The sequence below is a fragment of the Ranitomeya variabilis genome, chromosome 4 (assembly GCF_051348905.1).
Source record: "Ranitomeya variabilis isolate aRanVar5 chromosome 4, aRanVar5.hap1, whole genome shotgun sequence".
NCBI classification, from domain to species: domain Eukaryota; kingdom Metazoa; phylum Chordata; class Amphibia; order Anura; family Dendrobatidae; genus Ranitomeya; species Ranitomeya variabilis.
The window spans coordinates 705311634-705325532 of record NC_135235.1 but is presented as its reverse complement, the minus strand read 5'-3'; the positions used below and the strand labels follow the sequence as shown (position 1 = coordinate 705325532).

The 13899-nt window shown below is 44.1% G+C and overlaps 1 protein-coding gene across 2 annotated transcripts in view; it reads left to right on the top strand.

Annotated features, from left to right (window-relative positions):
- The first annotated feature begins 2827 nt into the window (after positions 1–2827).
- LOC143766477 (uncharacterized) overlaps positions 2828–13899 on the top strand; it is a 511034-nt gene continuing 499962 nt past the window's right edge. The window contains exons 1-6 of one of the 2 annotated variants that reach the window (XM_077254195.1): positions 2828–3039; positions 7462–7611; positions 7741–7920; positions 8003–8126; positions 8206–8303; positions 8502–8592. In XM_077254195.1, coding sequence (XP_077110310.1) covers positions 3019–3039; positions 7462–7611; positions 7741–7920; positions 8003–8126; positions 8206–8303; positions 8502–8592 — 664 coding nt within the window. In that variant the 5' untranslated portion in view covers positions 2828–3018. The remainder of the gene's footprint in view (positions 3040–7461; positions 7612–7740; positions 7921–8002; positions 8127–8205; positions 8304–8501; positions 8593–13899) is intronic. The other variant, XM_077254193.1, reaches the window with a different exon arrangement.

The window sequence follows — 13899 nt, the reverse complement described above, 5'->3', positions numbered from 1 at the left end:
GCCGCTCGGCCCTTGATCCAGTATCCTGTGTGCTTTGGCCCCGTATGTCTCACGGCTGTTAGACGGCCAATAAACATAGTTACATGGGTTGAATAACGACCTCGGTCCATCAAGTTCAACCTTTCTCCACCAATTGTTCATTTTGTCACTAATGTAACTATAACCCACAGTGTTACTTGTACTGAGGAAATCATCCAGCCACTTTATAAAAGCTGTTATAGTGTCTGCCGTGCTAGGTGCATTACTCTACACTTATCAATATTAAACCTCATTTGATCTTTTCCAGATGATTTTTTAATATTGTAATTTCAAGGTCAGATTTTAACCCCTTCACGACCTTGCCCTTTTCCGTTTTTGCGTTCTCGTTTTTCACTCCCCTCCTTCCCAGAGCCATAACTTTTTTATTTTTCCGTCAATATGGCCATGTGAGGGCTTGTTTTTTGCGGGACAAGTTGCACTTTTGAACGACATTATTAGTTTTAGCATGTCATGTACTAGACAATGGGGAAAAAATTCCAAGTGCAGTGAAATTGCAAAAAAAGCGCCATCCCACACTTGTTCTTTGTTTGGCTTTTTTGCTAGGTTCACTAAATGCTAAAACTGACCTGCCATTGTGGTTCTACAGGTCATTATGAGTTCATAGACACCAAAGATGTCTAGGTTACTTTTTATCTAAGTGGTAAAAAAAATTCCAAACTTTGCTAAAAAAAAAAAAATTGTGCAATTTTCCAATACCGTCTCCATTTTCCGTGATCTGGGGTCAGGTGAGGGCTAATTTTTTGCGTGCCGAGCTGACGTTTTTAATGATACCATTGTGGTGCAGATACATTCTTTTGATTGCCCGTTATTGCATTTTAATGCAATGTCGCGGCGACCAAAAAAACATAATTCTGGCGTTTCAAATTTTTTTCTCGTTATGCTGTTTAGCGATCAGGTTAATCCTTTTTTTTAATTGATAGATTGGGCGATTCTGAACGTGGCGATACCAAATATGTGTAGGTTTGATTTTTTTTTTTATTGTTTTATTTTGAATGGGGCGAAAGGGGGGTGATTTAAACTTTTATATATATTTTTTTTCATATGTTTTTAAACTTTTTTTTTTTACTTTTGCCATGCTTCAATAGACTCCATGGGAGGCTAGAAGCTGGCACAGTCTGATCGGCTCTGCTACATAGCAGCGATCATCAGATCACTCCTATGTAGCTGATTTACAGGCTTTCTATGAGTGCTGACCACAGGGTGGCGCTCAAGGAGACCTCTGGTTACTATGCCGACGCATCGCTGACCCCCGATCATGTGACGGGGGTCGTTGATGCGCTCATTTCCAGCCCGATGGCCGGAAGTGACAGTTACATGCTGCTGTCAGCATTTGACAGCGGCATTTAACTGGTTAATAGCGGCGGGTGAGTCGCGATTTCACCCACAGCTATTGCGGGCACATGTCAGCTGTTCAAAGCAGCTAACATGTCCTGGCTTTGAGGTGGGCTCAGCGCCGGAGCCCACATCAAAGCAGGGGATCCGACCTCCACAGTAATAGTACGGCGGAGGTCATGAAGGGGTTAATATCCTACATAGTTTGGTGTCGTCAGCAAGTGCAGCGCCCCAGAGTCCTGGTCGTTGCAGTAATGTTATTCTTACACCTGGGGGAGTGATATTACGTCTGAAGGCAATAAAGGAGATCTTCTTACCAGGTATCACAACCACACAGCACACTTCACACTCCAGGCCGCCTGGGGGAGCTAAGCTTCTATCTATTAGGGCACTCCTCACAGTTAGGTAAAACTGGTGTTTTGGATAGGAAGTTAGACAGACAGAACCCGACCGAGCTTGGAGAAGCTGGCTTGAGTGGGTTCCAGCCAGACCCAGACTGCGGTCTGCGGAGATCGAGGGTCCACGGAGCTGCGCCTGCCCCACGTGCGGCAGCATCCTAAGAAAGAGACATTGAAGAGAAGCGTATTGTAGTGAGTGAGAAACGAAGTCATAGCAAAAGGAGAGAAAACCAGAAGGAGTTCTGCCCTGTAAAAGGCTGCCTCCTTCTGAGGCGCAAAGATCCCGGTAGCCAGAACACCGAGAGAGTAAGGATCTTTATGCTTTATTTCAGAGACTGGCAGGACAGTTAATTCTACGTTGTGAATTAAACCGTGAGCACTGCTATCGTACGTGCACGGGTAGGCTCCCACACCCTATAGCTGATCAATGTAACAAAACCCGGCACTCAACTTCAATATGGATGCTGGATAATTTATTGTGTAGTATCAACAATAAAACGTTTCGGTCCTTCAGACCTTCCTCAGTTACTAATTGTGAGGTGTATAGAAAGAAGTCTCCTTTGCCAATAGAGCCCTATTGGAATCTCTTAATTTCCAGAAACTGCTCCTGGGTTTTAGCTTTAAGCTGTTCTGTGTCCGGGTGTAGACGTTCTGTGTCCGGGTGTCCACCGCTAGTCTCTACCGTCTGCCGGAGACACCGCGTCTACACCCGGACACAGAACAGCTTAAAGCTAAAACCCAGGAGCAGTTTCTGGAAATTAAGAGATTCCAATAGGGCTCTATTGGCAAAGGAGACTTCTTTCTATACACCTCACAATTAGTAACTGAGGAAGGTCTGAAGGACCGAAACGTTTTATTGTTGATACTACACAATAAATTATCCAGCATCCATATTGAAGTTGAGTGCCGGGTTTTGTTACATTGATCAGTTAATTCTACGTTGACTGCCCGACCTTTATACACAGGAGGCACGTTGGCAACTTGTGGAGGCCAGGGCGTCTCTAGGGTACCTACAAAAAGCCTCAGGCCACCAGTCATGGTCCTATCCTATCCATCAGGGGGACAGAGAGAAAGAGACTTAACATCTCCAATAGTTGTGAGGACCTTACCGAGAAGCTCAGCAGGGAGCTACTAGAACGCAGAGGCGCTAGAGGAAGGCTACTGATTTCCACCTGGATAAGGGGTCTCTGGATTTGCCTTCGGACCGGCCAGACTCTGCCTGCCCTGTGGTCTGTACCCTGGACTGTGGATGCTGAAGTCTTCAGTAAAGGTAAAGAGACTGCACCTTTGTGTCCTCGTTATTCACTGCGCCTTCCATCATTCACCATCCACCATCTACACTTTGGGAAGCCCTGGGGATACACTTCACCTGTGGGAAGGAATACCATCTAGCTGCCATAACATCACCCCAGCGGACCCCTAAGCAGCGCCGGTCACCCTGACCGAATACCACAGGTGGTGTCACGAACATTTTCTATAAACACTCTCCCTTTTATTGGACGCCCCTCAAAGGGCCATGGACCGGGTCAGGCCACCGTGACATCCCCACCGAGTACCCCATTGCCCTGACGTAGGGGCGCTCCACAAAGACTGACACTTTACTCTCAATCCCATCTGCAAGGTCATTAATGAAGAGGTTAAAAAGAATTGGTCCTAGCACAGATCCACTGCTGACTATATCCCATTTAGAGATAATAACTCTTTGTTTCCTGTCATTTAGCCAATTCCTTACCCATCTGCATATAGTTCCCCCAGTCCTTGCTTCTGTAGCTTCAGTATAAGGCTGTTATGTGGTACAGAATCAAATGTCTTTGCAAAGTCCAGATAAATCACATCATTACCAACATCCAGATTTGCACTCACCTCCTCATAGAAATACAACATGTTAGTTAGACACGACTTATCTTTCATGAGTCCATGCTGGTTGTCAGTTATTATATTATTCTCTGCAATATATCTCTGCAGGTCATCTCTTATGATGCCCTTAACATTTTTGCACACTATTGATGTCAGACTTATCAGACGGTAGTTACCTGGATCCACCTTCTTACCTTCCTTAAATATCGGTACCACATCAGCCATCCTCCAATGTTCAAATTGCTTTGACACATGAGTACTTCTTTTTTGTGTTTAACTATTATTTCAGATGGTGAACTTGGATTTTTGCCTTGTTGAATGATAACTGAAACAAACGGTTCATTGGTGAACATGGATGAAAAGTGCCTGTTTAATATCTCAGTCTTTTCTTTGTCCTCTATAACAATTATCTTGTTATTATCATTTTTAAGGGGCCGAAATTATCTGTTGTTTTTTCCTTGGCATTGATTAATGTGGAGACACCAGGGATCAGCGGGTGCTCTGGTTCGCGAGCCGAAACTACATGGACTAGGGATCATCCTAACGAACGCACACTCTCCTTTTACCATGGGCGTAATACTACTCAGACAGCACAGAGTGAGGGTAAAACAGTGTGGCTATAATTTATTTAACCACAAAACAGGCAAATAATACATAGAATAGTCCCAGCAAAATACTCAAAATGGTGCACATTACAGAGTCTCACCTTTCCGCTGACTCGCCGGGATAAGAGCCGCTGTTACTTCAGAGCTTCCAGGGCCGACGGCCCCACCTGTTGCATGCACACAGACAGAAGGTAATGACAACCCTAGGAAGATGAATGAGCGTGTTAATGTGGATATAATCTGTGCTGCTGAATAGATGTAGGTCCAGACGTATTTCACATAAAGAGAGGTGGTTTATTCAATGTGTTTCGAAGTCTAAGCTACTAGGATACTGTCTTGTATATACAAAATTTCAAGTAACGGCGCCATTGGCATCACCTGACAAACAGACAATGTCAGAGTTCACAGATACAGCACATGACATATTCAAGAATTGATGTATATTTGAGTAAAATATTTAAGCATTGAAATTTCATGGTATTAACCAAATTTTCCTATTCCATAGTGCAAAGATGAAAAAAGAAATATTTGGAAAATTTGGTTAATACCATGAAATTTCAGTGTTTAAATATTTGCTCGTCAGGTGATCCCAGTGGTGCCGTTATTTGAAATTTTGTATATATAAGACAGTATCCTACTTCTGACTCTGTATTTGTGTGGTATTTCCTGATGAAGAAGTCGCTTAGACTTCGAAACGCATTGAATAAACCACCTTTACATAGTAACATAGTTAGCAAGGTCGAAGAAAGACATTTCGTCAGAATAAATCCCCAAATCTACGTCCTTCTAAATAACCTAATAACTGTAAGATACAATATTGTTATGCTCCAGGAAGACATCCAGGGCTCTTCTGAACCCCTCGACTGAGTTTGCCATCACCACCTCCTCAGGCAAGGAATTCCAGATTCTCACTGCCCTAACAGTAAAGAATCCTCTTCTATGTTGGTGAAAAAACCTTCTGTCCTCCAGACGCAGAGAATGCCCCCTTGTGACTGTCACCTTCCTTGGTATAATCAGGTCCTTGGAGAGATATTTGTATTGTCCCCTTATTTACTTATATATGGTTTTTTAGATCTCACCTCAGTCATCTTTTTTCTAGACTAAATAATCCTAATTTTGCTAATCTCTCTGGGTATTGTAGTTCCCTCATCCACTTTATTAATTGTGTTGCCCTCCTTTGTACTTGCTCTAGTTCCATTATATTCTTCCTGAGCACCAGTGCCCAAAACTGTACATAGTACTCCATGTGCGGTCTATCCAGGGATTTTTGCCGAAGCAGTATAATGCTTTCTTAAATTTAAATACATCTGGACCTACATCTATTCAGCAGCACAGATTATATCGACATTAACCCGCTCATTCATCTACAGCATGGTCACTTGCTGACCCGTGGATCTGCTGCAGCGGATAACTTTATATGCTTTATCAAAAGCTCCATCTGATGAGTAGAATTTGATTATATCAATTCGCTTTGCGTTGGATAAGAACCCATTTGCGCTGATTTCTCCAACAGCATGCCTAAGCTTAGGAAGATGACAGTCCATTGAGGTACAAGGCCAGTGAAACAGAGATTCAAAACCTGGCTTCTCCGAAAATCTCCATGGAGCCAGATGACCAGTGATTCCATTCCTAGCTTTCACAAATGTATCCCTGAGGCTCAAGTGACCGGAGGGTCCAAATCCTGACTTCCCCATGGTTCAGTGATGGTCAATGGAGCAAACCTGGATTCTTTCAACAGGGGCCATGTTCCCCTAAGCTGGCATCCTGTAGAATGACAATTCTGTGTCCCTTGTGATGAAGCTATGATGTCTTGGTTGCTCTCCTGTAAAGAGTCTTTGAATGTTTGGATGTCTTGGCTGAACATCTGTTTCATTTTACAGAGGCACCTAACCTCTTTGTATTGTTAACAAGTGTCATTCTAGCAAGCATTCACAGGTAAAGTGGAAGAATAGGGATGAAATCAACTTGCATAATTTGATTATTTAATCCATTTGCATAGTTTACCCTGAAGAGTCACAGATTGTGTGGTTGTTATAAAATGTTATATATAGGGGTGTTTTGTGTTGTCTCCTTATAAGAATCACAATGGTTTTATTCCTTTTCCGCTGATAGATACAAACGACCCAACTATGAAAGACGGGAATCAAGGAAACCTGTATTACTCTCATAGTACCGTGCCTCTTTCTTGGCCCCCAGACACAGTATAATGTTCCCACAGTATCCCCCACACATTATGATAGTACAAGATGTCCCACGCAATATTCTTCCACACAAACCACTAGATAATAAATCCTCACTTATCATATTCTTGATACCGTACAGTGCCAGTTTCTTGGCCCCCCCACACACACACAGTATAATTTTTCCACAGTACCTGCATCCCCAATTTTTTTAGGGTATTTTTCATGTAATATAAAGAAGCCTACAAAAAAAGCTAAAAAAAACCCTAATATAAAGAGAAAATAAATCACTGTACATGGAGATATTGACGTCAAACAACTCCTGTCTTGTTGTTCTTACAAACAAGCTTTTATAAAAGCCTCAAACTTCTGTGTGTGAATCAGACATGAGATTTAATATGATAGAAGATTACAGTGCGGGGAAGATGGGAAACCTTCATATAGAGGCCGGTGGGGATGGAGTCAGTGACAGACTTTGGCCAAATATTTTTCTAGAGCCGTAGTAGAAGATGAAGATGTCGTCCTCATCATGAAGTCGTTATTTCTCCTGTCACGTGTAATGAATATTTCCTGCAGTATTGCTAATGCCGATTCCAGTGTTGGTAAATGAGACGACAATTAGCGTTATGGAAGATGAGTCTATGAGGAACGTATTCAGCTGCCGACTCCGAGGGAAAAACTGCTTGTTGTCTGTGGCCTAAATATATAGGTTTTATTAGTAGATGTCAGGGAAGAATGCGGTATGTTGTAAAATAATAAAAAATACCATTGCTGCTTGGGTTCCCCGCCAGTCTCTGTATTTCCTAGTCATTCCCATCAAACTTGTGATTCCTACAGCCAATCAGTTGCTGAAGCCGTAAGAAACATAGCCAGTCATTGGGAGCATGGAGATGTCTTAGTCAGCAATTCAACTTCTGTTCCAGTCCATAAAAGACTAGAGAATACAACATCTACACGTTCTATCTCCTCATGTGTTTCCCTTATTATCTCCAATAATTGAATTATTACACAGGATTTAATGATGTTACAACGGCTCATCTTCTCATTCAGGTCTCTACAATATCGGATCCTCTCTGTGAAGATCATCTATATAAGACAATTTTCCTGAATTACCCATCAAGAATGGATATAGACAGAGACAAGATGGGGGAGAGGATATTACACCTCACCCTAGAGATCCTCTTCCGGCTTACTGGAGAGGTGAGAGATTCTGATGACGTCACATTACCTCATTCTTATCTATGAGAATAGCAGATGGACAGAACTGGAGAGGTGAGGACTCTGGAAATGTGTGTAGTGAAATTTATTAATGTGTCTCTCCATAACCAGGATTACACAGTAGTGAAGAAGACCTCTAGTGAGCGCTGTCAGGACCCTGTGTCTGAGGGATGGGGAAGACCCATGAGTCCAGCCCTAAGGCCTCCATGTAACCCCCTGGTTTATGAGGATATCAATGACCAGAAGATCCTAGAACTCGCCTGCAAGATGATTGAGCTGCTGACTGGAGAGGTGACACTGCTGGGAATGTTGGGACATTATACAGTAAGGCTATGAAGGAATCAGGGGATGACAGTATCATTGTATGTGTCAGATTCCTGTAAGGTGTCAGGATGTCACTGTCTATTTCTCCATGGAGGAGTGGGAGTATTTAGAGGGACATAAAGATGTATACAAGGAAATCATGATGGAGATTTCTCAACCCCTCACATCACCAGGTAATAGACATGACTAAATGCACACAGCCTATAATTATCTGTATGTAAATAATGAATTCAGCCCTTGTGTTTCCTTCAGATCTATCTAGCAAGAGGACAACACCAGAGAGATGTCCCCATCCTCTTCTTCCAGAGGACTGTAAACAAGAAAATCCCAATGTTCCTCAGCATCATCAGGTAGATGGAGAGAAGGTGTCATGAGACCTCCCCTATGATGTGTAGACGGCTGTGAAGGTCTTGTGCTCAGCTTTGTTTTATCCACCAGTATTATATGTTTTATACTTGTGTAATGAGAACGGTGGAGATGGAAGAATTAGAGCTGACCATAGATGTGACTTCTCCATCTATCTGTGACTTTTACAATATTTGTTTCAGGGTGAAGATCTGACCCATATTAATACTACAGAGACATATGTGAGGGGTGATGAGCGGTGTAAAGAGAAGATTCCCACATATGACTACCCAGGTGAGTAGTGACCACTAAATACAGAGAAGTCACAGAATCCTCTCAGTCACCAGCTGTGGCTGCTTTATCGATAGTCTGTTCTGGTCGTATCACAATCGTGTGATCACCATTTTGCCTATAGACAACAACAATCTGCTCTATTTGGGAATGTTGAAATTACTTTGTGAAATTAAATCCTTTTCTATAGAACTTAGAACCTGGAGTATCCAACTACCCCCTTGGGATTAGTAGTCACTGACCATTACCTGCCCAGATCTGTAAACTACAAAGCCAAATGACATAGAATGTGCAAACAAGTAAGAGAATCACTTGAAGAAAAATATTATAATTATAATTCTGATATCTTATTCGATGAATTTACCTTCTTCCTCTTCTGTGCTGCTGAATGTTCTCATATGGTCCCTACAAGACCAGGTCCAGTCTTTCTGGCCAAACTTTGCTTTTATGATCAACAACATTAAATGTGCAGTCAGGGCCAAGTGTGCATTTCTGTACAATAACAACAGAGTTTCCCTTTATCATGACTTTTCAATTTCTTTAAAACCAACTAACTTCATGGAGGATTATGATAAACTACACACAAAATATTACACCTGTCCCATGATATATCTCTAAGCTGTGCATGGCTGATGGCTGTAACATACATTTATTTATGCCTGCAGAAGATGTTGGCATGGCTCGAGCCTTGGTTTCATGGATTCTCTCCTCGTCATAAATTTCAATTTCCAGGTCACCACCTGACAGCACACTGGAGGACGTCCTTCTTATCCATGATGGGACAGGAAACACGAGAGGTTAAAAGGACCCTCCCCCTACCACCCTCCAGTGTTTTTCCTGTCCCATTATGGATAGGAACGGCGAGAGGAGCTACCGTTCTGTGCGGGGGGATTGTGGATCGGGGGCTTTGCCTCACCCTTCCCTCCATGAGGCACCCGCTGGCCGACACCCGCCCGAGGGTCCCTCTGCCTACCAGTGTAGCGCTGCTCCTGGTATGAGGATCGCTTCCCCCTGCCGGGGGCTCTCGATCCTTCCGTCACGCCCCCTGGTGCATGCGATCCTGCCGGTTGCCTCTGCGGACGTCGGCGTCTCCATGCGGCCGGCATGAGGAAGCAAATCGTCGCTGCACCATCCTCTCTTTCCGGCCGCGTCACTTCCGGTTTGCGGCTGAGGGGGGCGGGCGGCATCTCCGAAACAGGAAGCGGTAGTGAGCGCAGGAGCGCTGTACAGATGAACAGACGAGCAGAAATATAAGGTATGTGCAGTAAGCGATCTCCGGTGCATCATGGAGGACGCAGCTAGAGAAGGGCAGGAGTCCACGGCGCTAGTGAGTAGACCAGGGGACCGGTATTATGGACATTTAAAAAAAAAAAAAAAAAAAATGGGGCATTATCCTGGAGTTTTGTTATTTTTCTATAGGCGGCCTCATTACCAGAAAAACCGTTAAAGAAGCCTGGCAAAAGCAAAAAATGTCCTATTTGCGCAGCCAAACTGAAAGATACCTGGCAGAAACTCCTATGTGAAGCGTGCACCTGCAGAATCATAGGAGAGGAGCAGGCTTCTCTTATGTCAAATATGAGAGCCATGATAAGAGAGGAGGTCCAGGCTTCTGTATCAGGTCTGGCACTACCCCAAGCCTCACCTTCAGAGAGACCGAGCAAAAGGCAGAGGGTCGATTACTCTTCAGGAGATTCGTTATCTGCTGTATCGGATATAGAGGAGGAAGAGGAGAGCAGAGACCCCCCACAGAGAGGGAGAAAATACTTATTCTCTGCGGCAGACACAGGAGAACTGTTGGAGGCTGTGCGGCATACTATGCAGATTGAGGATCCACAACCATCTTGTTCAGTTCAGGACGAAATGTTTGGTGGCTTGCGCTCACAGACTGCAAAAGTGTTTCCAGTAAATTCCCATATCAGATCCATGATTTTGGATGAATGGGAGGAGGCGGAGAAGAGATTGACTATCCCTAAAGATTTCCGACTCCGCTTGCCGTTTGACCCGGATGAAGTTAAAGAATGGGTCGATATACCTAAAATAGACATTCCATTGGCTAAAGTGTCCAGAAGAACCTCAATCCCTTTTGAGGACTCTTCCAATCTAAAAGAGCCCATGGACAGAAAGGCAGATGGACTTTTAAAAAGGACCTGGGAGAGTTCTTCGGCGGTTATCGGAGCTAATATCGCAGCAACATCAGTGGCTCGCTCCATGGACCTGTGGCTAAATGATCTTCAGGATCAATTAATAGCCAAAACTCCTAGAGATACTATCATGAAATCTCTGCCTCTGTTAAAATTGGCAACCGCCTTTTTGGCAGACGCGTCCGCGGAGACGGTTAGGTTCGCGGCTAGAGGTCAATCTCTCTCTAATGCAGCCCGAAGAGCTATCTGGCTCAAAAATTGGTCGGGTGATATGCACTCCAAAAATAAATTGTGTTCCATACCCTTCTCTGGGGGCAGGGTCTTCGGACCGGTCCTCGACGATATATTAGAGAAAGCCTCAGACGTAAAAAAGGGGTTTCCCGAAGAAAAGCCTAAAAAATTCCAGCCCTTTCGGAGACCCCGCTATAATCAGAAACAGGATTACAGAGGTAAAGGGAAGCAAGGTAGATGGAGCTACCAGAAAGGGGGAGACAGTAGACCCAAAACCAAAGACTCGAGTTACTCAGGTCCGAGGTCTAGCTACCATAGGAAATGACGCCATCAGAGTAGGGGGTCATCTAGCCGGATTCCTAGAAGGTTGGAGGGGAATAACAACGAGTCCTTGGGTGTTACAGGTGGTGTCCCAGGGGTACAAAATCGAATTTTCCTCCCTTCCGCCCGAAAGATTTCTGGTGTCCAGCACACATCTAAAATCATCATCCCCCATGTGGTCGGATATACAGGACCTCCTAAAAATGGCGGCAATTGTTCCGGTCCCCTCCCAAGAAGAGTACAGAGGTCATTACTCGAATCTCTTCTCAATAACAAAACCATCGGGAGAGTCGAGAACGATAATAAATCTGAAGCACCTAAACAACTGGGTGGTATACAAAAGATTCAAAATGGAGTCAATTCGGTCTACCATTCCTCTGTTGGGAAGGGGTATGGTGATGTGCACTCTAGATCTAAAGAGTGCATATTACCATGTTCCCATTTACCTAAACCACCAAAAATTCCTGCGGTTTGCGGTAAACATGGAAGGGAAGATCTATCACTTTCAATTTCGCTGTCTCCCCTTCGGCCTGGCGTCGGCTCCCAGGGTTTTTACAAAACTTATGGTAGAGGTAGTCGCATATCTGAGAAATCGGGATGTGATGGTAATCCCTTATCTAGACGACTTTTTGATAGCGGCAGAGTCAGTAAACCAGCTCAGGGTCAACTGTCAGTTCCTCATCTCCACACTAGAGAGTCTCGGTTGGATTATAAATTGGAAGAAATCAGATCTAATACCGAAATCCAGAATAAAATTCCTAGGAGTCATGCTCGACTCAGAAACAAGAATGTCCTACCTTCCGGAAGACAGGCTAAAGGGTATAATAAAAAAGGTCCATCATTTCTCCCGAGGCCGAAATACGATCAGAGACGGGATGAGAATACTGGGATTGATGACGGCCTGCATCCCTTGCGTGAGATGGAGCCAGTTTCATTCCCGACAGCTTCAGCAGGGAGTTCTGAGGAGCTGGAACAGGAGGCAAAATTCTCTAAATCAAAGACTGAATCTTTCTTTTCAGATCAAGAGGTCTCTGGTGTGGTGGACTCTCTCCAAAAATCTCCGGGTAGGAGTGTCATGGCTTCAAACCCCAAGTGTGTCAGTCACGACAGACGCAAGTCAGGAAGGTTGGGGAGGTCATGTCCTAGGAAGATATTTCCAAGGTCGTTGGGAAAGAAAGGACAGCAAGAAGTCATCAAACCACAGAGAGTTGCATGCGGTTTGGAAGGTCCTAACGGCGGCACAACATTTGCTGAAGAACAAGCATGTAAAAATCTTCTCGGACAATACGACGACTGTAGCCTTCCTTCGACATCAGGGGGGGGCAAGACATCTGGCATTACAAGATCTGGCGGAACAGATCTTCAAGTGGGCAGAGAAGTCGGTGCGGTCAATCTCGGCTGTACATCTGGAGGGATCCAAGAACCAGTTGGCAGATTTCCTGAGCAGGAAAAGTGTATCCCCTACAGAGTGGGAACTGAACAGCGAAGTATTCAGGGATCTTTGTCATCGTTGGGGGAAGCCGACTGTGGATCTATTTGCTACAAAGCAAAACGCAAAAGTCGAAACCTTTTACTCCCTAAACCCCTGGGAAAGTCCAGCTGCGATCGATGCCCTGTCACAACCCTGGAGCAACGGTCTTCTCTATGCGTTTCCGCCTCTAGCATTGATTCCAAGGACACTCAGGAAAATTTGCGAGGACGAGGCCAAAGTCATCCTCATAGCTCCTCACTGGCCGAAACGAAGTTGGTTTCCATTGTTAAAAAAATTGTCAGTGGAAGAACCTCTCCTGTTACCAGTAAGAGAGGATCTTCTTCTACAAGGTCCAGTTCTACACCAGAACCCAGGAGCACTTCAGTTGGCAGCATGGATCCTGAACGGAAGATCTTGAGAGCAAAAGGTCTTTCAGATGACGTCATTTCTACCCTTCAAGCCAGCAGAAAGCCGGTGACATCTGCAATCTACACAAAAATATGGAAAACATTTTGTGGATTCTGTGGGGAGATGACAGTTGATACTGACCATCCAGATATCCCGAAAATTCTTGATTTCTTGCAGTCAGGATTTCAAAAAGGTCTTAGACCAAGTACATTAAGAGTCCAGATAGCGGCCCTAAGTACATTCTTTGATTTTTCTCTATCTACCCACCCCTGGATTAGTAGATTCTCTAGAGCAGTCCAGAGGCTAAGGCCATTCATTAGGAAATCCGTCCCGCCGTGGGATCTTAATCTGGTCCTGAATTTTCTGTGTGATCAGTCCTGGGATATAACTGGAGACATAGATATTAACAAACTCTCTCTTAAAACCGCATTTTTAGTTGCGATCACATCGGCAAAAAGATTGGGGGAACTACAGGCTCTTTCGGTACAGAACCCGTATTTACAGATCTTTGATGATAAAATAGTACTAAGGCTAGATACGGCCTTTCTCCCTAAGGTCGTCTCCGATACTAATATGAATCAGGAGATTGTTTTACCGTCATTTTGCCAATTCCCTAAAAACCAAAAAGAAAGATTTTTTCATAACCTTGATGTAAGAGAGTCAGTACTCAGGTACCTTGATCTATCTAGACCCTGGAGACAGGACAATAACTTCTTCGTTCAGTTCAGGGGTTCAAAT